This window comes from Phyllobates terribilis, unplaced genomic scaffold (assembly GCF_046119375.1).
Source record: "Phyllobates terribilis strain yellow unplaced genomic scaffold, ASM4611937v1 Scaffold_1__5_contigs__length_1240528914, whole genome shotgun sequence".
Classification (NCBI taxonomy): Eukaryota; Metazoa; Chordata; class Amphibia; order Anura; family Dendrobatidae; genus Phyllobates; species Phyllobates terribilis.
This window is the reverse complement of record NW_027362761.1, coordinates 453,274,284-453,301,281: the sequence shown is the minus strand read 5'-3', so window position 1 is coordinate 453,301,281 and position 26,998 is coordinate 453,274,284. Positions and strand designations below refer to the sequence as shown.

General features: G+C 43.1%; 1 protein-coding gene across 2 annotated transcripts in view; it reads right to left on the bottom strand.

The window, feature by feature from the left end:
• The window catches only part of ARB2A (ARB2 cotranscriptional regulator A), a 701,025-nt gene that overhangs the window by 591,075 nt on the left and 82,952 nt on the right, over positions 1 to 26,998 (bottom strand). For both annotated transcript variants that reach the window (XM_073678531.1, XM_073678520.1), the window contains exon 5: positions 17,079 to 17,144. In XM_073678531.1, the coding sequence (XP_073534632.1) occupies positions 17,079 to 17,144 (66 nt within the window). The remainder of the gene's footprint in view (positions 1 to 17,078; positions 17,145 to 26,998) is intronic.

The window sequence follows — 26,998 nt, the reverse complement described above, 5'->3', positions numbered from 1 at the left end:
CTTCTTACAAAATGTTCCCACCACTACAAAAGATTCTGCTTCATGGCATCTGGGATATTTCATAGCTTTCAACACTGAAAAATATCTTTATGTGGTTCATAGAATCAGGCGATATTAACAACAAAAACAAGATCTGCAGGGCAACACATACAAAACACTGCATTACTACAAATGTACACTGATCTAAGCCAACCAATTCAATAATTACGCCGCTATTGAAAAGGCATTAGACTTGTTTTTGCTTTCATCTTCCCCCATTATGAGTATAATGGGTTATAAATCAAGTATCCATCTTTATATGATGCGGGGGGAAGGAAAAAGAGAACCTTGTAAAAGGGTTGGAGATTACTGGAAACCTAAAGAGAAGCTAAAAGGGAACTCCGCAGAGGTGTCCAACCGGGTTATTTGATTAGGAGCTCAGTGTTACAAAGGGCAGTGTGAAATATTCAGTAGCTGAAATAAGAAGAATTTACATTTATATAGCATCATGCATTTGTCTGGATTCTTTACAGTGCTGGAAAAACAGAAGCTGTATTAAGAAGAATTCTCAGTCACAGGCTCCTGCGTGCAGCCCAACATAAAGGACGGGGTTTCTTTATGGAAGGACTACAAGGCAGGAAATACAAGCGGCTGACCTCGTATTTCTTACAGAGTCTAGCCTTCTACATCCATCTTACGTCTGTATTGATAGCGGAGAGCATCCCTGACCCTGCCCATAAAAAGGAAATAATGAGACGTCTGGCACATTAAAGGGACATCGCTCTTAGAGACACTGCAGTGTGAAGTCCCAAATCAAGTCTACAGACTCGCGCCTGGGTCAGGATGCCTTACATCTCCAAAATATATAGGAGAATATCAGAATAACTACATTAGGCGATTGCCAGTTGGTTACGATCCTGAAAAGGCAAGATGACAGGCAGAAAGCCATTTCGCTTTCACACACCGAGCCATTTCTTTTCATGAATGACTGTTGCATGCCTGCACATCATAATATAAAGGAGATTTAGTGGATGAACTGACATTTCCAAGTTGGTTGCATATTTAACGGCACCGACTTAAAAAAAACAGAAATTTGTCAAAAATTTTGAAAATTTTCCAATTTTCAAACTTAGAATTGTTATGAGATATGTCACACAAAATAGTTAATTAGTAACATTTCCCACATGTCTACTTTACATCAGCACAATTTTGGAAACATTTTTTTTTCGTTTGGAAGTTAAAATTTGACCAGCGATTTCTCATTTTCCAACAAAATTTACAAAACCTTTTTTTTTTTTTTTTTCTTTTCTTTAGGGACTACATCACATTTGAAGTGACTTTGAGGGGTCTATATGACAGAAAATACCCAATAGTGACACCATTCTAAAAACTGCACCCCTCAAGGAGCTCAAAACCACATTCAAGAAGTTTATTAACCCTTCAGGTGCTTCACAGGAACTGAAGCAATGAGGAAGAAAAAAAAAGAACCAATTTTTTTTATTTTCACAAGGGTAACAGATAAAAGATAAAAATAGACCCCAAAAAGTATTGTGCAATTTCTCATGATCACGCAGATACCTAATATGTGGCGGAAAACTACTGTTTGGGCACATGGCAGGGTTCGGAACGGACGGAGCACCATTTCACTTTTTGAATTCAAAATTTGATGGAATAATTAGCAGACACCATGTCGCATTTGGAGAGCCCCTGATGTGCCTACACAGTGGAAACCCCCCCTACAAGTGACCCCATTTTGGAAACTAGACCCCTCAATGAACTTATCTACATGCACTTTGAAGCCCCAAGATGCTTCACAGAAGTTTTTAACCTAGAGCCGTGAAAATAATAATAAAAAAATAAATAAATAAAATTAAAAAAATCGCATGTTTTCCACAAAAATGAATTTTAGCCCCAATTTTTTTTTTCACAAGGATAACAGGAAAAAATGGACCCCAAAAGTTGTTGTGAAATTTCTCCTGAGTTCACTGATACCCCATATGCGGGTGAAAACCACTGTTTGAGCGCATGGCAGGGTTCAGAAGGGAAGCAGCACCATTTGACTTTTTGAACACAAAATTGGCTGTGTGGTGAGCACTTTGAACCCCCAAGGTGCTTCACAGAAGTTTATAACCTAGAGCCGTGAAAATTAAACAAAAATCTATTTTTTTCCACAAAAAAATTCTTTTAGCCCCAAATTTTTTATTTTCACAAAGGTAACAGGAGAAAATTGACCTCTCATTTTGTTGTGCAATTTCTTCTAAGTACGCCAATACCCTACATGTAATTGGGAACTACTTTTGAGGCATAGTGCAAAGGTCAGAAGGGAAAGAGCACCATATTATAATGCAGATTTTACGGTTATGGTTTGAGGGTGCCATGACCCACTAGGAGATCCCCTGGGGTGCCATAACAGCAGAATTCCCCATAAGAGACCCCATTTTACAAACTACACTTCTCAATGAACTCATCTAGGGGTGTAGTGATCATATTGACACCACAGGTGTGTCAGAGAATTTTATACCATCGGGCATTGAAGAAAAAATAATTAGATTTTTACCGCAAAAATGTTGTTTTAGCCCTAGATTTTACATTTTCAAATGGGGATAATGGATAAAACTGACACCAAAATTTCTCCCACAATTTCTGGTGAATGTGGCAATACCTCATTTGTGGCTGTACAGTACTGCTTAGCCACACAGCGACACTCCGGAGGGACGGAGAGCTATTTGCCTAGATTTTTCCTAGAATAGTTTGCGGACTCCATATACAGACCTCTAAGTAATAGAAGAGCAGAATTCACCCTCAAGTGACTCCATCTTGGAAATTATACCCCTGCCAAATATGTAGATGCTAAATGTGGTTTAGGCACACACTGGGGCTCAGAAGGGTGGGGCATTAGAATTTCGGAGCGCATAATTTGCTGAATTTCTTTTGGGGGTGAGGAGCCATTTCACTTTTCCAGAGCCTTTATACTACCAGTAACGTGGAAGCCCCCTATATTTTCATTGACAGATGATTCACCCGAGTGGGTTATTTTTTGTGGATTGAGTTGAAGCTTTTATTGGGAACATTTTACATAACATATGGGATCACATTTAGCCGGCGCTCTGCGCTAAGCAATTACTTTGGGGTTTCCATCTAAATCTCTGAGTGACGTGAAACCCCTTCCCCAGGAGATCCATTTACTCTAATGAGGCAGCAGCGTTACTCTGGGTTCCGTCTGGCCTCAGTTGAGCGCTGTCCTTCTTTTCAGAGGTGCACAAAACTGCGGCTGACCGCGCTTTTATGCACGCCTAATAAAAATAAAGTAAATCAATTCTAATAAAAAGACGGACACTGCCGGATCACAGGTCAGACAGCGTCCACAGTGCTGCCTCATTATAGGGAATCTTCCTCGGGACAGTCATGAGAGGGCTTGTTTTTTGAGAGACGAGTTGACATTTTTTATTGGTATCATTTTCGGGCACATGACATTTTTTGATTGCTTTCTATTCCAATTTTTGGGGAGGGAGAATGAACAAAAAACAGCAATTCAGGATTTATTTTTTTTAATACCGTGCTGCGTGTGGTAAAATTGATAAGGCAGCTTTATTCTTCGGGTCAGTACGATTACAGCAATACCACATTAATAGCTTTTTTTATGTTTTGGTGCTTTTACACAATAAAAACTTTTATAGAAAAAAGTTGTTTTTTTTTGCATCGCTGTATTCTGAAAGCTATAACTTTATTTTTCCGCTGATGGAACTGTATGGCGGCTTGTTTATTTTTGCGGGACAATATGACATTTTCAGCAGTACCAATTTTACTTATATTCGTTTTTTCAAGCGGTATGATGATAAAGCATCGTTTGCCTCGTTTTTTATTTTTTTTTATTTTTTTTACGGTATTCACTGAAGGGGTTAACTAGTGTGACATTTTTATAGGACGGGTCATTCCGGACACGGTGATACCAAATGTGTGTACTTTAATTTATTGATTTATTTTACATAAAAATGCATATTAGTGTAATATTTTTATTATGCAATTTTTTTTTCCATATTTTTACAATTTTTTTTAACTTTTTTACTTAGTCCCTTTATGGGACTTACACTTTATTTTCCCCTTTGATCACAGGTATAATGTATTGAAATGCACTAGATTGCAGTGCATTATACCTATAGTGAAAGCTCCAGAGACCATGCTGTGAGTATGGTCTCAGCTGCTTTCCGTAGCTTGGTGATCAGGGAGTCGTCATGACAATGGGAGCTCCCGTGCCTCTGCCTGCCTCCTGAACGCTGCGATCGCGCTCGATCGCAGCATTCAGGAGGTTAACAGCCAGGAGCTGACACCACTCCTGGAAGTTTCGTGCAGGAGCTCGGCCACCAGCAGCGCTGACCTCCAGCACTAATTGTGCAGGAGGTGCTGATATTACAGCATCTCCTGCACGATCATGCTCAGATCGGTCAGTCAGATTGACTGACCGATTGCAGCGATCTGGGTGCGGGAACTGCCGGCAGGGGTCCCGGCACCTCTTCCCCCTGGAGCTCAGTTGTCACAGACAGCTGTCGGCACTTAACATAGTTTAAAGCTATGACGGACACTGCACGGCAATGAGCAGGAACTTACACAAGCTCATGCCGTGCAGGGTCTGTCATTGAGCGTTATGGGGTTAAAAGAAGTAATCTAGTACTTTCCAAACTTTTCCAGAAAGTAGGGAACATTATAAACTGAGATATAAATGTTATTTATCACCTGAATCATCCAGATCTCTAGTGGTTTGCTGCAGGGATCAGGTGATTGACAAATAATGGGTGAGAGCGGTGGGCAAACTGAGTAAGAAACACTAACTATCCCTAAACAGATTTCTGGGATGTATTTAGATAAGCAGAGAGTCTAGATCACGTGAAGTAATTACTCCCCTCTACTCCTCCTTTGTCAGTCCTCATCTGGAATACTGTTTCCAGTTTTGGGAACCACATTTTAAAAAAATATATAACAGCCACGAGGTATCTCTTAAAATATAACCTTTAATAAATCTCTAAAAAGAGAGTATATAATAAATAACTTCAAAATCGGATACCAGTCCTTAATTACATCTTATTAGTGTTGAGCGAACATGCTCGACACTGCTCGTTACTCGCCCGAGCATCACGCTACTCGGGATGTGCGGCGAGCACCGAGCATTTCTGGGTTACTCGGGCGGGAGCTTGGGTCTCCGCCCTGCACGTTTGGCGCTCTTTACAGAGCTAATGAACATGCAGGGATTGCCAGCCAGTCACTGTAATGCTGCAGCCATGTTGTTTGTGGGCATTACAGTGATTGGCTGGCCGCACAGTGTCACCTCGAGTATTTAAAACCGGGCGCCGCCATCTTGGACACAGTCACCCGGGATCAGACAGTGTAGGGAGAGTGCTGCTGAGTTAGGGAGAGATATATAGTGCAAAATAGGTAGTGTAGGGTCTCTAAAGCCTGCCAAATCAAACAAACAGTTCTTCTCAGGACTAATATCCATCCCAGATATCAGGCAGGCAGGCAGGCTGTATAGGAGACGCAGTGGTTATACCAGCAAACGCTGCATTACAGTCCTGTGTGCTCCGGTTGGTCAAATTGCTAGACTTATCACCCCGGTCTGAGGGGCCAGGAAAAATTATTATTTTTTTCATCTAAATGCTGTATTTTTTTTTTTCCCTCAGTCAGACTGTCCAAATACGCATCTTATTAACCTTTTGGCACCCCCCTCCCCCCCCAAAAAAATTGAGTGCGTCTGTGACGGTTCAGACACCAATATATCTGTTTAAAAGAGTCTGGTGTAGGCCAGAAAAATAGAACTGTGGTTTTGCAGTTCCACGGGTCAAATCTCTGTTTTATCCTGTTTTTGGCATTTTTTGCCGTAAAAAAAAAAACTGTAATAGTGTCTCCCTAATTGTTCAGACACAAATATATCTGTTTAAAAGAGTCTGGTGTACGCCACATAACTATAACTGTGGTTTTGCAGTTCCACGGTTCAAATCTCTGTATTATCCACTTTTGGGCCTTTTTTACATAAAAAAAATAGTTTGAGTGTGTCGCTGACTGTTCAGCCCCAAATATATCTATTTAAAAAAGTCTGGTATACGCCAGTAAATTAGAACTGTGGTTTTGCAGTTCCACTGTTCAAATCTCTGTATTATTCAGCTTTTGGCCTCTTTTCCTTAAAAAAAAACAGTAATAGTGACTCCCTGACTGTTCAGACACAAATATATCTGTATAAAAGATTCTGGTGTAGGCCAGAGAAATAGAACTGTGGGTTTCCTCTTCCATGGTTCTAATCTCCTTTTTATTACCCTTTTTCCATTGATAGTGCGAGTGTAAGCTATTTTACTTCATTTACAATGGGCAAGGCGCGTGGCAAGGGACGTGGAACTGGACGTTCTGGTGATGGTGCGTGTAGAGGACGGGGCCGTGGCCAAGGTGAAATGTGCCACAACCAACAGCCACATCTTCTCGCTCCCACTTCTTGACCGAATTACTAGGGAACCACACTACAACACCAGTATTGCGAACTGATCAGTGTGAACAGGTTATTAATTGGATAGCAGATAATACTTCCAGTTACCTGGGCACCACCACCTCCGGTCTGTCTTCCACAAGGTCAAGTTTTAGCAGCCGTGAGTCTCGACCGCATACTCCTCCTCACGCTGATGCTCCTTCCTCCCACCATGCCGAGTGTCGTCAGACAGCAACTGATACCACACTTGAACACTCTGAAGAGCTGTTCACTGGTCCATTTCCATATTTGCGCCCCTCGCCTGCTCCGCTTGAAGTGGTGGAAGAGGAGATCCCATGTAGCGATGCCCAAATATTTGAACAGCCACGGCCAGAGGAAGTCGACACTGGCAATTTGTCACAAGAGGTTGACGATGACGAGACACAATTGCCACGAAGTGAGGAGGATCGTGTTGCGCAAGTGGAAGAGGAGGAGGTGGTGGATGATCTAGTAACTGACCCAATGTGGCAGGAGGACAAGCAGAGCGAGGCCAGCAGCACACAGGGGGAGGGAGGCTGAGTACCCCAACAGGCAGGAAGAAGCAGTGTGGTGGCCGCACACAGAAGGCGGGCAACAGTTCCCCATAACACCAACACGAGGGACATTGCCAGTACAACCGGTAGGTCTTCCAGAGTCTGGAATTTTTTGAAGACTCTGCTGATAACCTCAAAAAGGCCATTTGTACCACCTGCCATGCCAGCATCAGCAGGGGTGACAAAACTACCAGCCAGACCACCACCAGCATGATCAGGCACATGGCAGCAAAGCACCCGATTTTGTGGGGCTAACCCCAGGGTCCACGACCAGTGTCAGCGGGTGTCATCACTGCTTCTTCCGCTGTTGTGCGTGTAATAGAACCCCCTGTTGTGCGTGCAAGGCAATCCCCTGTCCATACTGCATGCAAAGATGCCCTCTCCTCTCAGTCTTCACTTGTTCTGGCAGTTTCTCAAGAAACCGCATCAATGTCCACGTCCACGTCCCACCGCAGCGTTCAATTGTCCATATCCCAGAGCTTTGAACGAAAGCGCAAATTCGCAGCCAACGCCCCACAGACCACAGTCCTAAATTCGCACATTTCACGACTGCTTGCGTTGGAAATGATGCCTTTTAGGCTGGTGGAGACGGAATCCTTCCGCAACCTTATGGCGGTGGCCGTCCCTCAGTACTCCGTCCCCAGCCGACACTATTTTGCCCAGTGTGCCATCCCCGGACTACACAAGCACGTGTCCCAAAACATCTGCCGTGCCCTCAACAACACAGTTACTGGGAGAGTCCACCTGACAACGGACACGTGGACAAGTGCTTGTGGCCAGGGACGGTACATCTCCCTGATGGCACACTGGGTAAACATAGTGGAAACCGGGACCCAGTCGGACCTTGGGACGGAACACATCCTCCCCACACCGAGGATTGCGGGTCCTATGTCAGTCAGAGTTGCCCCCACAGTGTACAGCTCCTGTGCATCATCCTCCTCCTCATGTTCAGCCTCGATCTCAGATATCACCACATTAGTTACAAGCTGGAAGCACTGCAGTACTGCCTCAGCCAAGTGGCAACAGGCTGTGCTGAAACTCATAAGCTTAGGTGATAAACCTCACACTGCTTGTGAGTTGTGGACAGCTGTGAAAGAGCAGGCAGATCTGTGGCTGACACCACTGAACCTACATCCAGGCATGGTCATGTGTGACAATGGCAGTAACCTGGTGGCGGCTCTGAGGGGAGGAGAGATCACACACATACCATGCCTGGCTCATGTGCTTAACCTCGTGGTTCAGCGGTTTCTTAAAAAGGTACCCCGAGTAGCCAGATCTGCTTGTCAAAGTACGATGCCTGTCAGCTCATTTTCGGAAGTTGGCTACACCTTCCGCCGCACTTGCTGTGTTGCAGTAGCGTTTGCAACTTCCGGCACACCGAATGGTGTGTGTTGTCCCCACATGATGGAACTCTACCCTCCAGCATTAGCATCAGCATCCCACTTGTCTGTCTTTTGCAACGCTCTCTGCAGAGAATTAAAGAGGAGGCATTGCAGCCAGAGTATGATGAGATGGATCAAGAACCCGTAATGGGCGATTACACACAGCCCAACCTCATCTCATCCCAATGTGCATTGGGGGACAATGAGGGAGAGGAGGAGGAGGAGGAAGAACAGGAGCTGGTATCATACGCTGTAGGTGGTAGTGCCTGTACAACTGTCAGTCGGTTCAGCGTGGGTGGCCTGAGGACGGGGGGTGGGGGGGGAGGAGGAGGAAGAGGAGGAAGAGAGCATGGTCAGTCATCATCTTGGTGAGGACATGGAAATCTTGCCCGTTACCAGTCTGGCACGCATGGCTGACTTTGTTATGCTGCCTTAACCGTGACCCTCGCGTTGTCAAAATGTTGAGTGACAGTCATTACTGGTTGGTGACACTTTTAGACCCCTGCTACAAGGAGAACTTTCACTCTCTTATTCCTGAGGTGGAGAGGTCTTCAAAAATGGGGCAGTACCAGAAGGCCCTTGTTGCAGAACTGTTATAAAAATTCCCATCTGAACACTCTAGTGGCAGACGTCACAGTTCGTTGACCAACCAAGGCATACAGGCGAGAGAGACGCAACTCCAATCCAGCAGAGGCAGGGGAACACGGTCAACGTTCTGGGACAGTTTTCTGAGACCCGCCCAGCTTACAGGCCCTGAGGCGCGGGGTACTCTCACAAGGAGTGGAAAGTTTCAAAAGATGGTGAGGGAGTACCTTGCCGACCGTACCAGCGTCCTCTGTGCCTTTTAATTATTGGGTATCCAAGCTGGACACTTGGAATGAACTCGCTCTGTACGCCTTGGAGGTCCTGGCCTGCCCTGCCGCTAGCGTGTTATCGGAGCGTGTTTTTAGTGCCGCTGGGGGAATTATAACTGATAAGCGCACTCGCCTGTCAACTGACAAAGCTGACAAGCTGACCCTTATCAAAATGAACAAGAGCTGGATTGGGCCAGACTTCTCATCACCACTAAATGACAGCAGAGTAACAAAGTCAAACCCACTGTGTTATTTCAGGAGGTGTATTCCCATGCACCGCTTCACACCCACACATGGGTATACGCTTCCTCAATTCGGCTTTTTTGTACTCTTCTCCTTATCCTCAGCGTCCACCACCACTATACCACCAGGGTGACCGTGGTTCGTGTTGCCAGCACTGCAAGTTCCTCAGTCCTAATTTTTGGCAGCTTTTGCTTGGAAGGCATAGGCAAAGACTATGGGAGACCCACTCCCCAATAATGGGAATAATGTTTTTAATATGCTGTACTGCATGGCTCTTGTAAGGGGCATTAAAACCGTCTTGTTAAACCACTCTGACCTCCACGTCTCTTCCAAGGGGCATTTAAACAGTCTTGTTAAGCTACTGCAACCTCCACGTCTCTTCCAAGGGGCATTTAAACCATCTTGGTAAGCTAATGCGACCTCCACCACTTTTCCAAGGGGCATTAAAGCTGTCTTGTTAAGCTACTGCAACCTCCACCACTTTTCCAAGGGGCATTAAAGCTGTCTTGTTAAGCTACTGCGACCTCCACCACTTTTCCCAGGGGCATGGATATTGTCTTTTTATTCTACTGCGAACTCCACCATTCTTCCAACGGGCATTGCATTTCCTCCTAATTTTAGTCAGCTTTTGCGTTTCAATGCATAGGCCAACACTAAGGGAGACCCACTCCCCAATAATGGGTAGAAGGTCTTTAGTATGCTGTAATCCACGTCTGTTTCAAGGGGCATTGCAGTTCCTCATAATTTTTGGAAAGCCTTCCATTCACTGCTTAGGCCAACAGTGCACAGGAGACCCAGTTGCTATCAATGGAAAAAACAGTTTAGTTAAGGCCCTCTGACCTCCATGTCACTTCCAAGGGTCATTGGAGTGCCTCGAAATTTTTGGTAGGCATTGCACTCACTGCGTGCCCTATAACTGTGTAGCCGAACCTCTCCTTTTGGTACAGAAACATATCCTACTAGACATGTGTGGTTGACTGGCCTGATATTGATGTGAATGGTCCCTGTTCCTCCTGCTCCTTCTCCTTTGCAACCACCTCATCCATCATTCATCACCTGAAGCTTTGTTTTAACGGGAGTCATAGAACTGGGATAGTAGCAGGAAAACATCCAGCAATCCTCGGAGGAGGTAGGATATGCGCCAAAACACTGACCACCTCAGGCCTAGCCGCTACTACATACATGCGCTTGCATTCCAAGAAAACAAAGCAGATGCTAACTTCTATCATCATCATCATGCTCCACACCTTGGCACTCTCAACTCCCCTGATGGAGAAGCCAGGGACCACCGGAGGAGTCTGGTTCTCTGGTGGGCTCGTCCAATGCTGTCCTAAAGCAGGCCGGGCTAAGAAAAGTGTGGGGGGATGTTCCAAGGAGAAATAGGGGCGGCTGGGGACCGTTTATGGACACCCGGCCGCCTCCAGGCAGGTGGGGACAGAGTATGGACACCCGGCCGCCCCCTGGCGGCTGGGGACCGAGCGTGGACACCCGGCTGCCGGGCGGCTGGGGACTGAGTATGGATACCTCGCTGCCGGAACAGCCATGAGGTAGTGGCCAGCTTCGGCCTCCTCCAAACTAAAAGACCCCATTTCAAGTGCAAGCAAGCTAGCAGTATGGTATTGCAGCCTGGGGGTGGCTGGGAGGCAGGCTGCATACTTGCGCTTGCATTGCATGGAATCGGGGAGGTACAATTGAACACTGCCCTGGGACAAGGACTTGCACGTCTGCAAGTCTGCATCTTCTGATGCGGAAAGGATCACTTCTGATGGGGACACTTTTAGGCAGCGACCTGGGTGTCAGAGATGCTTCCAGGGGTCTTCCCCATGCTGTCCCCATGTCTTTTGAGCACTGTCACTATCGTTTTGGGCACTTTTTAGGCTTTCTACAGACTGCCAGGGGTGCCGCCGCAAAAATGCTCAGGTCTCCCATAGACTAACATTGGGCTCGTTGCTCGGGTCGAGCACCCGAGTATCACGGCGAGCTCGTCCCGAGCTTCGAGCACCCGAGCAGTTTAGTGCTCGCTCAACACTACATCTTATATCTTGAGAGGCAATACTTGTCAATTTGGATATACCAAACAAGAGGCAAATGATGCCAAAAAACAACCAAAATTATTCTAAAACATATAATCTAAACAGCCCTATTAGAATGCTAACATGTGACCTCCAAAAGGCCAATAACTTCCAACCAATCTTGGTCAGTAAATGAAAAAAATACAGTGTTATCAAATATTAGTTACATGTGTGGATCTCACCCATTTTTTGCACGTGGGCATCGCTCGGGTTTCTTCATCCCCTTCAATCCATTGGTTCCTCCGAAGACAATGTACCCTGTCGTGCCCCTGGTGTTAGCTCCCGCCCTAACAAGGGCAGTACCCAAATATGTCCTAACAATGTCACCCACAAAAAGATCCCTCCCGACGCGTTTCTTCCTCCTTTTGGGGATTCATGAGGGGAGTGCATTTGGTATTTTTTGGGGAGCACTGGCCATATAAAAGGACAAAAAAGTGACTCTGTGCCATAAAGTGCCAAGTGACTTAAAAAGCATAATGAACCTCACAGTAGTGAGTGTCCATTTGCCTCTTGTTTGGTATATCTTGAGAGGTAATACTTGTCAATTTGGATATAAGATGTAATTAAGGACTGGTATCAGATTTTGGAGGTATTTATTATATACTCTCTTTTTAGAGATTTATTAAAAGGTTATATTTTAAGAGATACCTTGTGGCTGTTATATGTTGTTAATACTGAGGGAAATTGTCTGCCGTTTGTTAAGCAGATCATAGCTATTCAATTGTGTACATTTTAAAAAAAAAGACATTGAAAAACTGGAGCAAGTTCAGAAGAGCTACCAAGATGGCGAGCAGAGTGCAAACTATGTTCTACGAGGAACGGTTAAAGGATCTGGGAATGTTTAGCTTGCAAAATAGAAGGCAAAGAGGAGACTTAATAGCTGTCTACAAATAACTCAAGGGATGTCACACTGTAGAGGGATCATCCTTATTCTCACTTGCACATAGACGTGGAGAGTCCTCCTTCAGTGGAAATCTTCAAACAGAGGCTGGACAGACATCTGTCTGTGATGGTTTAGTGAATCCTGCATTGAGCAAGGGGTTGGATACGATGACTCTAGAGGTCCCTTCCAACTCTATTATTTTATGGATTCTATGATCTAGTAAGTTTTCAAAAAGTACTGGGAGCACCTTTTATTTTATTTTCTTTTTTAAAGGGAAGCCATCTTCAGATAACAACCAATTGTTTAAATTAGGTTGTTTGTGGGCTTTTTTTTTTCCAATGTCACAATTTTCATACTCTAACTTCCTGTCATTTCAGAAAGAGTTTACAGGAGTTTTCTTATCATCAGAGGAAGAATTACAGTGACAGGTAACACCTCTATACACCACTGATAACACAAGAACCACCAATCACAATAGGTGATGTCACAGCTGACCCTTCTCCCCCTTTCTTCACAATGACCAGTTTGTTCACAGACTCATTAGACACTTCAATACAAAAGATAGGGTCCGGGTCTAAAAATGCCCCAGTGTGAAAATGGCAAGATTTCAATTTTCTACTTTTAATACATACAGTGCCTACAAGTAGTATTCAACCCCCGGCAGATTTAGCTGGTTTGATAAGATGCAAATAAGTTAGAGCCTTCAAACTGCAAACGAGAGTAGGTTTTATGAACAGAAACATAAATCTTACAAAACAAAAAGTTATGTTGCTCAGTTGAATTTTATTAAATTTTAAACATAAAAGTGTGGGTCAATTATTATACAACCCCTATGTTTAATATTTTGTGGAATAACCCTTGTTTGCAATTACAGCTAATAATCGTCTTTTATAAGACCTGATCAGGCCGGCACAGGTCTGTGGAGTTATCTTGGCCCACTCCTCCATGCAGATCTTCTCCAAGTTATCTAGGTTCTTTGGGTGTCTCATGTGGACTTTATTCTTGAGCTCCTTCCACAAGTTTTCAATTGGGTTAAGGTCAGGAGACTGACTAGGCCACTCCAACACCTTGACTTTTTCCCTCTTGAACCAGGCCTTGGTTTTCTTGGCTGTGTGCTTTGGGTCGTTGTCTTGTTGGAAGATGAAATTACGACCCATCTTAAGATCCTTGATGGAGGAGCGGAGGTTCTTGGCCAAAATCTCCAGGTAGGTCGTGCTATCCATCTTCCCATGGATGCGGACCAGATGGCCAGGCCCCTTGGCAGAGAAACAGCCCCACAGCATGATGCTGCCACCACCATGCTTGACTGTAGGGATGGTATTCTTGGGGTCGTATGCAGTGCCATCCAGTCTCCAAACGTCACGTGTGTGGTTGGCACCAAAGATCTCGATCTTGGTCTCATCAGACCATAGAACCTGGAACCAGTCTGTCTCAGAGTCCTCCAAGTGATCATGAGCAAACTGTAGACGAGCCTTGACATGACGCTTTGAAAGTAAAGGTACCTTACGGGCTCGTCTGGAACGGAGACCATTGCGGTGGAGTACGTTACTTATGGTATTGACTGAAACCAATGTCCCCACTGCCAAGAGATCTTCCCGGAGCTCCTTCCTGGTTGTCCTTGGGTTAGCCTTGACTCTTCGGACAAGCCTGGCCTCGGCACGGAAGGACACTTTCAAAGGCTGTCCTGGCCGTGGAAGGCTAACAGTAGTTCCATAAGCCTTCCACTTACGGATGATGCTCCCAACAGTGGAGACAGGTAGGCCCAACTCCTTGGAAAGGGTTTTGTACCCCTTGCCAGCCTTGTGACCCTCCACGATCTTGTCTCTGATGGCCTTGGAATGCTCCTTTGTCTTTCCCATGTTGACCATGTCTGAGTGCTGTTCACAAGTTTGGGGAGGGTCTTAAATAGTCAGAAAAGGCTGGCAAAAGAGATCTTTAATCCACACATGTGAAGCTCATTATTCTTGGTGCCTGAACTACTTCTTAATACTTTAGGGGGACCAAACAGAATTCTTGTGGTTTGAGGGTTTGAATAATAAATGACACTCTGAATTAACTTTTAACGTTTTTTAAAAAAAAAACAAAAACAAAACTTGCTGCAGTGCATTTCCCACTTCCAGGCTGATCTACAGTACAAATGTCACAATGCCAAGTTAATTCCGCATGTGTCAACCAGCTAAATCTGCAGGGGGTTGAATACTACTTGTAGGCACTGTATTGTGATATGTTTAAGAAAAAAACAATACTTTTTTGAAACATACATTTAACACAAAAACCTGTTTAATCAACAGGTCATTTTCTGATGATATCTTAACTTTAGGGGGACCCATCACTTTCCATTAATATCAAACAATTTTATTTAATCTAATGAATTGGTGATGTTCTTTTAAATCTAACATTGTTTTTCTTTTGTTCCCACGCCTGTCCATTCCAGAGATATGGCCACCTGTTCCAACCAAGTTAATATAGTCTTGTTAGCCAAAGAGACATCTTCATGAGGATTATGCCCTCTTGGCTAACAAGACTAGATTTACAAACAGGGAAGAGGAGAACATATTTCAGACAGAATGGAGAAGAATGGGAATAAAGAAATAAAGCAATGGAAAAGTCAGAAGAACAGCAGGAAACAGACCAGATGTAACACTAAAATATATAGGTTTACATCACCTCTTAAAATATTATAAAGTTATAAATATACGCTTGCAAAACATCTCCATTCTCAACATCTCTATAGTCACATTTAAATATCACACACATACAAATATAAAAATGGTGTACATTTTTAATAATAGTCAAACTGTAGATTCTTAGATATTAAATAGCTTTTCTTTGTCATGTTGTATCTTATTAAATATTAGCAATATATTCTGTGGAATAATAAAATTAAAAAATACAAAATTAACCTATTCCAAAATTAGGATGTAAATAAATGTCCTGGATAGAAGTCCACAAATGTGGGGACTCATGAGCTGAGCCGGCTCCACACAAAACAGCAGGCAAGACGGACAGCTGCATTTAAATCTCTGACAACAGCATTTAAATTGAGTAGTGTGTGCCAATTCCACCAATTATTGTGTCTTTGATGCAGCGAGTACCCGTTTAGCTGTCCAATCTGCCGCAGGGGCATTCTGAGCTGTTGATATTGTGATTGATGACTCAGACGACCAATCTGGGGCTGGGACGTGCTGAGCTGTCAGTGCTGTGAGTGACAGTCCAGCCGTCCAATCAGAGCAGGGGCATGCTGGGTTTCCTCCAGGTGTCTCCCCGTCCTTGGTTATTACCAGGTTGGCTGTATATGATTGTTGCCAGTTGTAGCACAGCACAAGTGGTGTGTGTTTGCTCTTAGTTCTTACATTGTGTACTTAGTTGCCTGACCTTGGATTTGCCTTTGACTATCCGTTTGCCCAGCCCCTTTGTCTTGACCTGCTACTTTCCTGGAATTCTGACCTCAGACCGTGACCTGACTACACCTCTATCTTTCCCCTTAGTTTACAACGAGCTCTATTGGTAACTGACCTCGGACCTCGTGACTACCCTTCCTCTTGGCTTGTCCATGAGAAATGACAAGCATCACACCATCGACTCCAAGCATAAGCAGGCAACACTCAGGGCAAAGTAAAACACACGGCCCCAAAATAACTCAGAAGAGGCTACTCCTGTGTGAGATGTGATGACAGATGGCCTGATCTCACTGCAGAGTAATTAGAAGTTGCATTGAGAACAACACACAAGTGATTACTGACCCCTTGGAGCTCTCATATTCTGGCAGTACATGTGGGGGGGAAGCCCAGTACAGCAGAGATGACAGTGTTATGAGAGGAGGAGAGATGATAAAGGAGTTTGCAATATGACACAGCTAAACTCAAGCTGTACTGCTAGGAGGTGAGATCTCAAAGGTGTCAGTAATCACATATGTCTGATGTGCTCAGAGCAACTTGTAATTGCTCTGCAGTGTGATCAGAGCAGGGTGTCATTACATCTCACACAGGAAAAGCCGGTACTGAGCTATTGTGGGATGTGTTCTTCTTTCTCCTGAATGTTGCTCTGCACTATTATATCGTTTTTCCAGTTCTTCATAAAAACTTAGGTGAAATTTCCCCTTTAACTAGATTTACTTAAAATAGACAAATAATTATTAAGCATTTGTTAAATGATGACGCTATTTACTTTTTACTTCTAAACGCTTGCCATACTGCAGGAGGCCATACTGTAGAGACACATACCCTGTAAACAATACAGGAAGGTGAAAGCACTAAAATAAAAATAAAGTCAGATATTGGAAAGCGGCCCTGAAATTCTCTGTTAGAATTGAGCAGTGGCGGCACATTCAGAAAGGCAATATTTTTCTATGATAGAAAAAAAAAAAAAAACTTAAATTCTGTAATCTAATAAAATAAAAATAAAAACATTTGGCTATATTGTAAAAAAAAAAAAATGTTAAAAACGTGAAGAGAATAATTATTATAAAAAAGAAAAAAGTTAATATAAACTTAAAATGTAATCCTGTAAATAAAAAGATTATTATTATTAACATCGTCCTGTTAACATTTTAAGTGACTATCCAAAAAATGTCAATTCTAAAGTTGGAGATAAAGTACATCAAATTTAACCAATAAAAGTGGCTTACCGGTAAATACACCTTCTCCAAATTACAGTCTTTTTCCAATAATTCGTAAATGTGTTTTGTAATAATCTGCCAATACAAAATTAAGACAAAAAAAAAAAGTGTCAAACATTACGTGAGATAGAAGAAATCATGTAATTAATTATCTCTGTACAGATATACAGTACAGACCAAAAGTCTGGACACACCTTCTCATTTAAAGATTTTTCTGTATTTTCCTGACTATGAAAATTGTACATTCACACTGAAGGCATCAAAACTATGAATTAACACATGTGGAATTATATACTTAACAAAAAAAGTGTGAAACAACTGAAAATATGTCTTATATTCTAGGTTCTTCAAAGTAGCCACCTTTTGCTTTCATGACTGCTTTGCACACTCTTGGCATTCTCTTGATGAGCTTCAAGAGGTAGTCACCGGAAATGGTCTTCACTTCACAGGTGTGCCCTGTGAGGTTTAATAAGTGGGATTTCTTGCCTTATAAATGGGGTTGGGAGCATCAGTTGTGTTGTGCAGAAGTCTGGTGGATACACAGCTGATAGTCCTACTGAATAAACTGTTAGAATTTGTATTATGGAAAGAAAAAAGCAGCTAAGTAAAGAAAAACGAGTGGCCTTCATTACTTTAAGAAATGAAGGTCAGTCAGTCCGAAAAAATGGGCAAACTTTGAAAGTGTCCCCAAGTGCAGCCATCAAGCGCTACAAAGACCAAGAGTCACCTCTGCTTCTGAGGATAAGTTTATCCGAGTCACCAGCCTCAGAAATCGCAGGTTAACAGCAGCTCAGATTAGAGACCAGGTCAATGCCACACAGAGTTCTAGCAGCAGACACATCTCTACAACAACTGTTAAGAGAAGACTTTGTGCAGCAGGCCTTCATGGTAAAATAGCTGCTAGGAAACCACTGCTAAGGACAGGCAACAAGCTGAAGAGACTTGTTTGGGCTAAAGAACACAAGGAATGGACATTAGACCAGTGGAAATCTGTGCTTTGGTCTGATGAGTCCAAATTTGAGATCTTTGGTTCCAACCACCGTGTCTTTGTGCGACACAGAAAAGGTGAACAGATGGACTCTACATGCCTGGTTCCCACCATGAAGCATGGAGGAGGAGGTGTGATGGTGTGGGGGTGCTTTGCTGGTGACACTTGGGGATTTATTCAAAATTGAAGGCATACTGAAGTAGCATGGCTACCACAGCATCTTGCAGCGGCATGCTATTCCATCCGGTTTGCGTTTAGTTGGACCATCATTTATTTTTCAACAGGACAATGACCCCAAACACACCTCCAGGCTGTGTAAGGGCTATTTGACCAAGAAGGAGAGTGATGGGGTGCTATGCCAGATGACCTGGCCTCCACAGTCACCAGACCTGAACCCAATCGAGATGGTTTGGGGTGAGCTGGACCGCAGAGTGAAGGCAAAAGGGCAAACAAGTGCTAAGCATCTCTGGGAACTCCTTCAAGATTGTTGGAAGACCATTTCTGGTGACTACCTCTTGAAACTCATCAAGAGAATGTCAAGAGTGTGAAAAGCAGTCATCAAAGCAAAAAGGTGGCTACTTTGAAGAACCTAGAATATAAGACATATTTTCAGTTGTTTCACACTTTTTTGTTAAGTATATAATTCCACATGTGTTAATTCATAGTTTTGATGCCTTCAGTGTGAATGTACAATTTTCATAGTCTGGAAAATACAGAAAAATCTTTAAATGAGAAGGTGTGTCCAAACTTTTGGTCTGTACTGTATTACACACAGGTCAAGCATTCCATGTGCATGGAAAGAGTCTGCCTTTTCCATCCTGCAGATCCTTGAAGCTTTTCATTAATAGGGGCAGGTAGGCGTATCTAATGGCACATCAAATTGTGCAGTGTTTTAGTGGCCGATTCATCTTTATTGTTTAGGTCGCATTTAAAAAGGAGCAGATTGTAAACGTTAAATGACCACCAATCAGTTATACCCAAGCCAATCGGTGGTCATTTAATGGATTTTATGTGCACAGAACAATCATATCATATCATTATTGGCAGCACATTTCTTGTTTACACAGGATGGCGTGCTGCTGAGTATGATGATGCCGGCAATCATCCCAAGATCGGATGTTTTGCTTATTCATCAGGTTATTATTGCAAGCATGTTTAGAAAAGCTGTTCCCAAATAAATGGCTCATGTAAATGAGCGTTTAAGCCACTAATGATCGAACGTGAACAATGGGATCAGTTATTCATTCAGATTCGCAACTTTTAAAAAAAGGAGCCAGCAGGACTGGGCTTGAAGATAAAAATCTTTAAAGGGAACCTGTTACCAAATTTGTTAATTTCTCACGGTGATGACTAGAATGCAGGAAGAGTCATCAACATCAAGGGCGGCAAGTAGCAGCCAGGGGGGGGGGGGGGGGGGGACTGTAGAGTCCGAAGCCACGCCCATCGGGGCAAACTGACCTGATTAGAATACAACGCAAGAGAAATTAAAAACTTTTTTGGGGGATATACAGGGGGTTACATAAGGATTTGGGGAAAGAAGAGCAGACGCTGAATAAGTTGATATTTTAAGCGGATGTGACAAATTTGGTGACAAGTTCCTTTTAAGGATGGGACAGTGTAGTCAGTACATTTCTGCCAACTCAAAGTTAAAAACCGGCTCCAACTTCACAGCCCTGTGTGACGATACAGAGTAAAATATTAATTATGCCAGACATACTTTCTGATGGCAAGAGCAGTATACCTTCATTTTTATGTTGACTCTTTAATCTATGTTCTTCTTTAGGTGATTAACACAGACTATTATTTGTATAACCCTGAATGTTATCTGCTCTTTGATTTTGAAACAATGATGTGTATTTACAAGAGTCCATGTGATACCAACTATGTAAATAGATTAGCTCAAACAATAACAGCCGAGCCATGCACCTTTACCTCTTACCTATGCCTGATCACCTCACACAGATGTAAATATAAAACAGGGATGTCTGTAGTGCTGGAGACATAAGTCAGGTCTTGGGACAGAGATCAGAAAGACTTTGGGAGAATGAGAGACATCTTTCAGGACAGCAGATGGATTGCATGGCTTCCAAAGAGACACAGATTTGTATTCTACATGATTCTAGCCTAAGGGTACCGGCCCTGACTGGAAACATTCAGATCTGCTCCATTAACCATCAGCGAGACCATGGCTACTTTTGGGGAGTCCAGGGGAGGACGACCAAGAAGTCACCTGGCCCCATGGATATGGGTTGCTAGGAGAGACGCACCGGTCACCTAGAACCCATGGAGACATTTGGAGTTGCCAGGAGGAACCGCTTGGCCACATGGAAACTCTCGGAGAGGCCAGATTTGGACCCTCAGGTCTCCTGGCCTTGTACCTTGATGGACTCTAAGCTTCCCGCTACCTTATCTCTGTGGGGGCCCGCCAGAAGCGGGAGGCCGCTGGTTGAGGTAGTCGGCCCTGGAAGTCTCCAAAGTCGCAGCTGTTCTATCCCAGGCGGGCGTAGAAGGAAGCGTGAGATTGTGTAATGTTGTACCATCTTGGGTATTTGCTGGCACTGTTTTGTGTGTTTATTGTCCGCTTTGTGGTTCAATAAAGTATTGCCACGCTGTTTTACTATCACCCTGTGTTGTCTGAGTAGCATTAGGCCCACGGAAGACCCTGGGTCTTCACACCCTGTATATAAAGATAGATACAGGGCAGTATGGTGACTAATTGGTTAACACAGCAGCCTTGCAGCGCTAAAGCCCTTGAATCAAACCTCACCAAGGACAACATGTGCAAGGAGTTTGGAGGAACCCACGCAAACACGGGGAGAACATACAATTACCTCCCACATTCCAAAGAAATACTGATAGGGAATTTAGATTGTGAGCCCCAATGGGGACAGTGATGATGATAATGACTGTAAAGAGCTGCGGAATTAGTAAAGCTACACAAGCGAGAAAACTAAATAAAAATAACTAATGTGCACTACCAGATATGTACTATATGGTTTTAGGCAAATAAATCTGACAGTTTTGTGTTCTTAATTTGCATCTGAATCTCTGGTTACATCCCGACTACTATGGATACTGAATTTTTACACAATGTAGATTTTTGCTGATATATGACTCATATGAACACCACTACCTGCACTCTTATTTGACATACCGGAACACTTATTGTATCATTTGTTTTTTGTAAATTGCACAGGCTTAAAATGATTATATTCAAAATGTCAGTAAATTATTTTTATGTGGCTATTCGTTCTTCCTTGCATTGTAGCAGGTGTTCATGAAGAATTCCTAATTAACGATAATCACTGAGTTAATAATTTTGGTTTAAAATTTGTTAAATTATTAAACCAGATTGTTATCATTCCTATGGGGTGTGACTATTCGCATAACTTAAAATGCCTGTGGCTTGGGAGAGAAGCACATAAACAAGGACGTCTACAAGATAACTACAAACGCAGTAAGCTCCCTCTAACACAGCACCCAAAACACGAGTTTGGAGCATTCAATACTGGACCTTGCGTCCAAATGAAAAAGGCATTTAGGAAGAGCTGAGGGACACAATACTCTTCCCAAATGATTTTTTCTGTAATTAGATATAAATCATATTACACAACTTTCCTAAACTTCTTGGATCTGTACATTGGAAGGTCTTAGCATCCACTATGGGAATCCATCGTGTGCATAACAACCCATTAATAACAATATTAATAAGAATACTACTACTACTGATATTAATAATAATAGTCTACTAAAACTTTTTAGAACTGAAAGTTGTTCAATTAAATTTGTAAACATTATGGAAAATTCCTAGCAAAAAATAACACAAAAAAGTACAGACAAGCCATAGTCAGTATGAAAAAAACTGTTGTTTTTTTTTTTTCTTGAAATAATTTTTTTGCACCATCTTCCCAATGTATTTTATGACAATTTTCAGTAAAGTAGGGCAGCACAGTGGCTCAGTGGTTAGCACTTTTTTTACAGAGCTATAATCCTGGGTTCAACTCCCACCAAGGACAGCATCTGCAAGGAGTTTGTATGTTCTCCCTGTGTTTGCATGCGTTTCCTCCAGTTTCCTCCCACACGCCAAAGAAATACGGATAGGGAATTTAGATTCTGAGCCCCAATGGGGACAGTGATCATTAAGTCTTTGAAGCATTGTTTAATACGATGGTGCTATTCAAGATCCCAAATGCAGTGGTTAAAGCGGTTTTAACATTTACACTAAAAAAAAGCATTGGAATGGGTACAGGACAAAAATTAGTCGCCTTTATCCTCTGGCAAATAAAAATACAGTGGCTTCTCACTATCCCTGCAGAAGGTGCTTCCTTAGCTGTACTCCATGGTACTACAGAGACTCTGATCCTTCCCCAGACAAGCAGAGCAGAAACACTCTCTAAGGGCTGCTCTGCAGTGGGAAGAAGATCACTATACAGAGAAATGGGCCATGAGAACAGTGACTGAGCATGTGTGATCACCAGCACTGAGCTCAATTAGGCCTCAATCAGAAGTTTGTTTTGCACGGACAGAACAAGTACCCATTATAATCTATTGGGCCATTCACATGTCCGTGGTTTTTTTTTTGCAAACAGCGTGTCCACAAAAACAATAATGGGGGAGTGGGGGCATGGCGATGTAGCGAACTGTGCGGCTGCGTTTGAGCTGAACTCCGGTCATCCTGAATTACTTCTGTCACTTATCCTGGCTTAATAAGCCCAACGAGCCCACGGGCGCTGCCTGGCTGCAGAGGAGATGCCGCGGTGAAGGTCAGGTGAAGTCCGCAATTGGACTCAGCAGTCAGACAGCGCACGTGGGCTCGTTGGGCTTATTAAGCCAGGATAAGGAACAGAAGTAATTCAGGATGACCGTAATTCAGAGGAGACAGCGGTCAACTTGTGCGCAACGCTTCGGGAGACCAAGGACACACAGTGAGGAGTGATCTCCCCTCCTTACCTGGTCAGACCTGCAAAGCCCAGATTCTTACCAGGCACCAAAGGGGGACTGCGGAGTGTGCTCTAAGAAACGGGACCCGCGGTCTCTCACAAGCACGCAAACAGACCTGGGCAGTGGCCATCTTAAAGCTACAGCACCAGAGCACAAGGCCCTGGGAGTCCAAGCCAACGGAATGGCTTCAACTGCGCCCTGGGCCAAGCAAGAAATTACTCTTATAGATTCATTGCCGTTCTCCTTGATCCAGACATTGGCAAATTGGACATGGAATTTTCACCTTTATTTGCAACAATGGAGACATGTCTGATTTTGATCAACTTCATGGATGAAAATGACCCATATATGTCTGTGAAAATCATGGCCAGCACACAGATGGCACGGATGTGTGTCCGTGATTAACCTTGTAATGTAAAGGAGAAGCTTTGGAATCCATTTATTTTTTTGATACGTGAAAATTACTAATGAAGCTGGTGGTAAAAACTGACACATGGACCAAACACTTATGACACTCAGATCCAAAACACTGATGAACCATGGTTTTACATACGAGAAAAAACACGGACGTCTCAATGAGGCCTGAAGGGGTTTTTTAATTTCACCTCTTTGCTCTCCTATGTTAAAAATTATAAACTCATCTGGCACTCATCCTTCCCAGGTCCAGTGCTGCGTCTACACAGCTGCTCCAATGACCGTTTACCAGGTGCAGCGGTGACATCATGACAGCAGAGCAGCAGCCAATCGCTGGGCTCAGCAGCTCATGACGTGTACAGCGGCACAACCAGTGAGCCCAGTGATTGGCGGCAGTTCTGTTGATGTAAAGTCATCACCGCAGCCAGTAAATAACCCCAGGAGCAGCAGAGGACAGGCAGCACTGGACCTGGGAAGGGTGAGTAACAGGTGACTTTATTATTTTTTTAAACACTGGTATGCAGAAAGGTGTAACTGGAAAACCCACACATTTAATAAGAGGTGACAAACTATGGAATAAAACGCTAAACCTCTTCACTGAATTGTTTTCTATTAGCATGTAAATGCCAAACATTGTTTTTTATGGTCTAAACATGAATATGATATTTAATGGTGGGACAACCCCTTTACGCACATCTTTTATCTGTACTGTATCGTTTCATGGAAGGCCCTGTTATTAGCCCAGATGAATTCAGGAATATTCAAAGACCGTCTCTTTTTGGAGGTGAAATTACATTTGTCAGTTGACTTCATCTACTTATTTGCTTCCAAATAAGCAGTTTTTTAACCACATGCTGGCAATATAATCAGCATTTCAGAGGACAGATTAGAGCTTCACTCCTACCAATTACAGGTTTTAAAGCAAAGGCACCAAGATGTAAACTATTCATTTGTGGAGACATCTAAAAATACTGTTTGCTCAAAAATATGTTGTCTGTTGGTAACAGTAAGAAAACAATCTGGAGTCTCAACTGTGTTATTTAGATCAGTATCAGAGCTGCACTTCCCACGTCAAAAAGGAGGCTTTCCCTAACAAGGTAGACAAGGTGAATGGAGATATTAATGAAACACATAACACCCTCTTAGTAAGTAATGAAGTTTTAGCACTCTTCCTACTCACATGGCTAAAATTATCCTCCAGTAACAAACAACTGAAACAGGGCGAACAGTATAACTCAATTATTAATACCTTTAAATAAGCAGCACATATGCAAAATAATTAGCTGCCGGATGGACACAACAGCACACATAGATCCGGTAAGTACAAACAGAACTCCCAGAGAGAAATTTAGTCCAGAGCAGTGAAGTAAATGTGAAAATTCAAAAAAAATATATAGGTCTTTTAATAAGTTTTGCACATTCATTTATTTTACTCATATAGAGCCATCACATTCCACAGCGCTTTACTGACATTATCATCACTGTCCCCATTGGGGCTCACAATCTACATTCCCTATCAGTATGTCTTTGGAGTGTAGGAGGAAACCGGAGAACCCGGAGGAAACCCACACAAGCACGGGGAGAACATACAAACTCCTTGAAGATGTTGTCCTTGGTGGAATTTGATCCCAGGATCTCAGCACTGCATCTTTTGCCTCTCAATGTCCCAGAAAAGCAAACCTAAAGCTGCATTAAGCAGGCGTAGATTTTACACCAGGTTCAGAGGTAATTTATATAAACGCCATTAGCTGAGAAAGGCCCCGCCCCTGCCAAGCTCCACCCACTTTGTGATTTAAAAAACAAACAGTTGCACACATTTACATGAAACAGGCATGCAGCAAGATACCCGATTTGCTACTTAAAGGGGTGATCCCACAAACAAAATACACTTTAATCCATAGACATGACAGACAGGGACATGGTCTGATCATACCACATTTCCTGGCCAGGAGAGGACGCAATAGAGTATACAGGCAGGACAGCACAAGATCACAGCTGCAGCTTTCGGTGAGGTAAAGCATTTTCCTGTCTGTTTAAAAACAATGTTTCACCTCACAGAAAGAATCAGGAGTGATCCTGTGCTATAACGCATATATAATCATGCTTCCTCCCCTGCCCAGAAACAATATGAAATTCGTGGAGGTCTGCCTTCCACAACCCCATCAAGTAATATCTTACAGATACCAGAAGATATGTCGGTGTGCCGGGTGTTGGAACACCACTGATCGGATATTGATAACCTATTCAATGTGTCAGTCACAGACAAACTATAAGAAAGATGTCCTGTGACTTCTCAGCCGCATCTCAAAGCGGATCTGTCACTTACAATACAATAACTCAGTAGAGAGAGATTTTAGTAGCATTAAAATTATTCAGACTTTTTCCCCAACTATAATGGAAATAAACAGTCTGAATAATATATACAGTGAGGGAAATAAGCATTTGATCCCTTGCTGTTTTTGTAAGTTTGCCCACTGACAAAGACATGAACAGTCTATAATTTTAAGGGTAGGTTAATTTTAACATTGAGAGCTAGAATATCCAAAATAAAAATCAAGAAAATCACATTGTATAAATTAGATAAATTTATTTGCATTTTGCAGTGAGAAATAAGTATTTGATTCCTCTGGCAAACAACACTTAATACTTGGTGGCAAAACCCTTGTTGGCAAGCACAGCAGTCAGACGTTTTTTGTAGTTGATGATGAGGGTTGCGCACATGTCAGGAGGAATTTTGGTCCACTCAACTTTGCAGATCATCTCTAAATCATTCAGATTTTGAGGCTGTCGCTTGGCAACTCGGAGCTTCAACTCCCTCCATAAGTTTTCTATGGGATTAAGGTCTGGAAACTGGCTATGCCACTCCATGACCTTACTGTGCTTCTTTTTGAGCCACTTCTTTGTTGCCTTGGCTGTATGTTTTGGGTCACTGTCTTGCTGAAAGACCAAGCCACGACCCATCTTCAATGCTCTTACTGAGGGAAGGAGGTTGTTGACCTAAATCTCGCGATACATAACCCTATCCATCTTTCCTTCAGTACGGTGCAGTCATGTCCCCTTTGCAGAAATGCACCTCCAAAGTATAATGTTTCCCCCACCATGCTTCATGGTTGGGACGATGTTCTTAGGGTTGTACTCATCCTTCTTTTTCCTCCAAACACGGCGAGTTAAGTGAATGCCAAAGAGCTCAATTTTTGTCTCATCTGACCACAGTACCTTATCCCAATAACTCACAGACTCATCCAGGTGTTCATTGGCAAACTTCAGACGGGCCAGCACATGTGCCTTCTTGAGCAGGGGGACCTTGCGGGCACTGCAGGATTTTAAACCTTTAGGGCGAAATGTGTTACCAATGGTTTTCTTGGCGAGTGTGGTCCCAGGTGCCTTGAGATCATTAACAAGTTCCCCTGTGTAGTTTTATGCTGATCTCTCACCTTCCTCATGATCAAGGATACTCCACAAGGTGAGATTTCGCATGGTGCCCCAGATCGATGTCGATTGACAGTCATTTTGTATTTCTTCCATTTTCTTACTAATGCACCAATAGTTGACTCCTTCTCACCCAGAGTCTTACTTATGGTTTTGT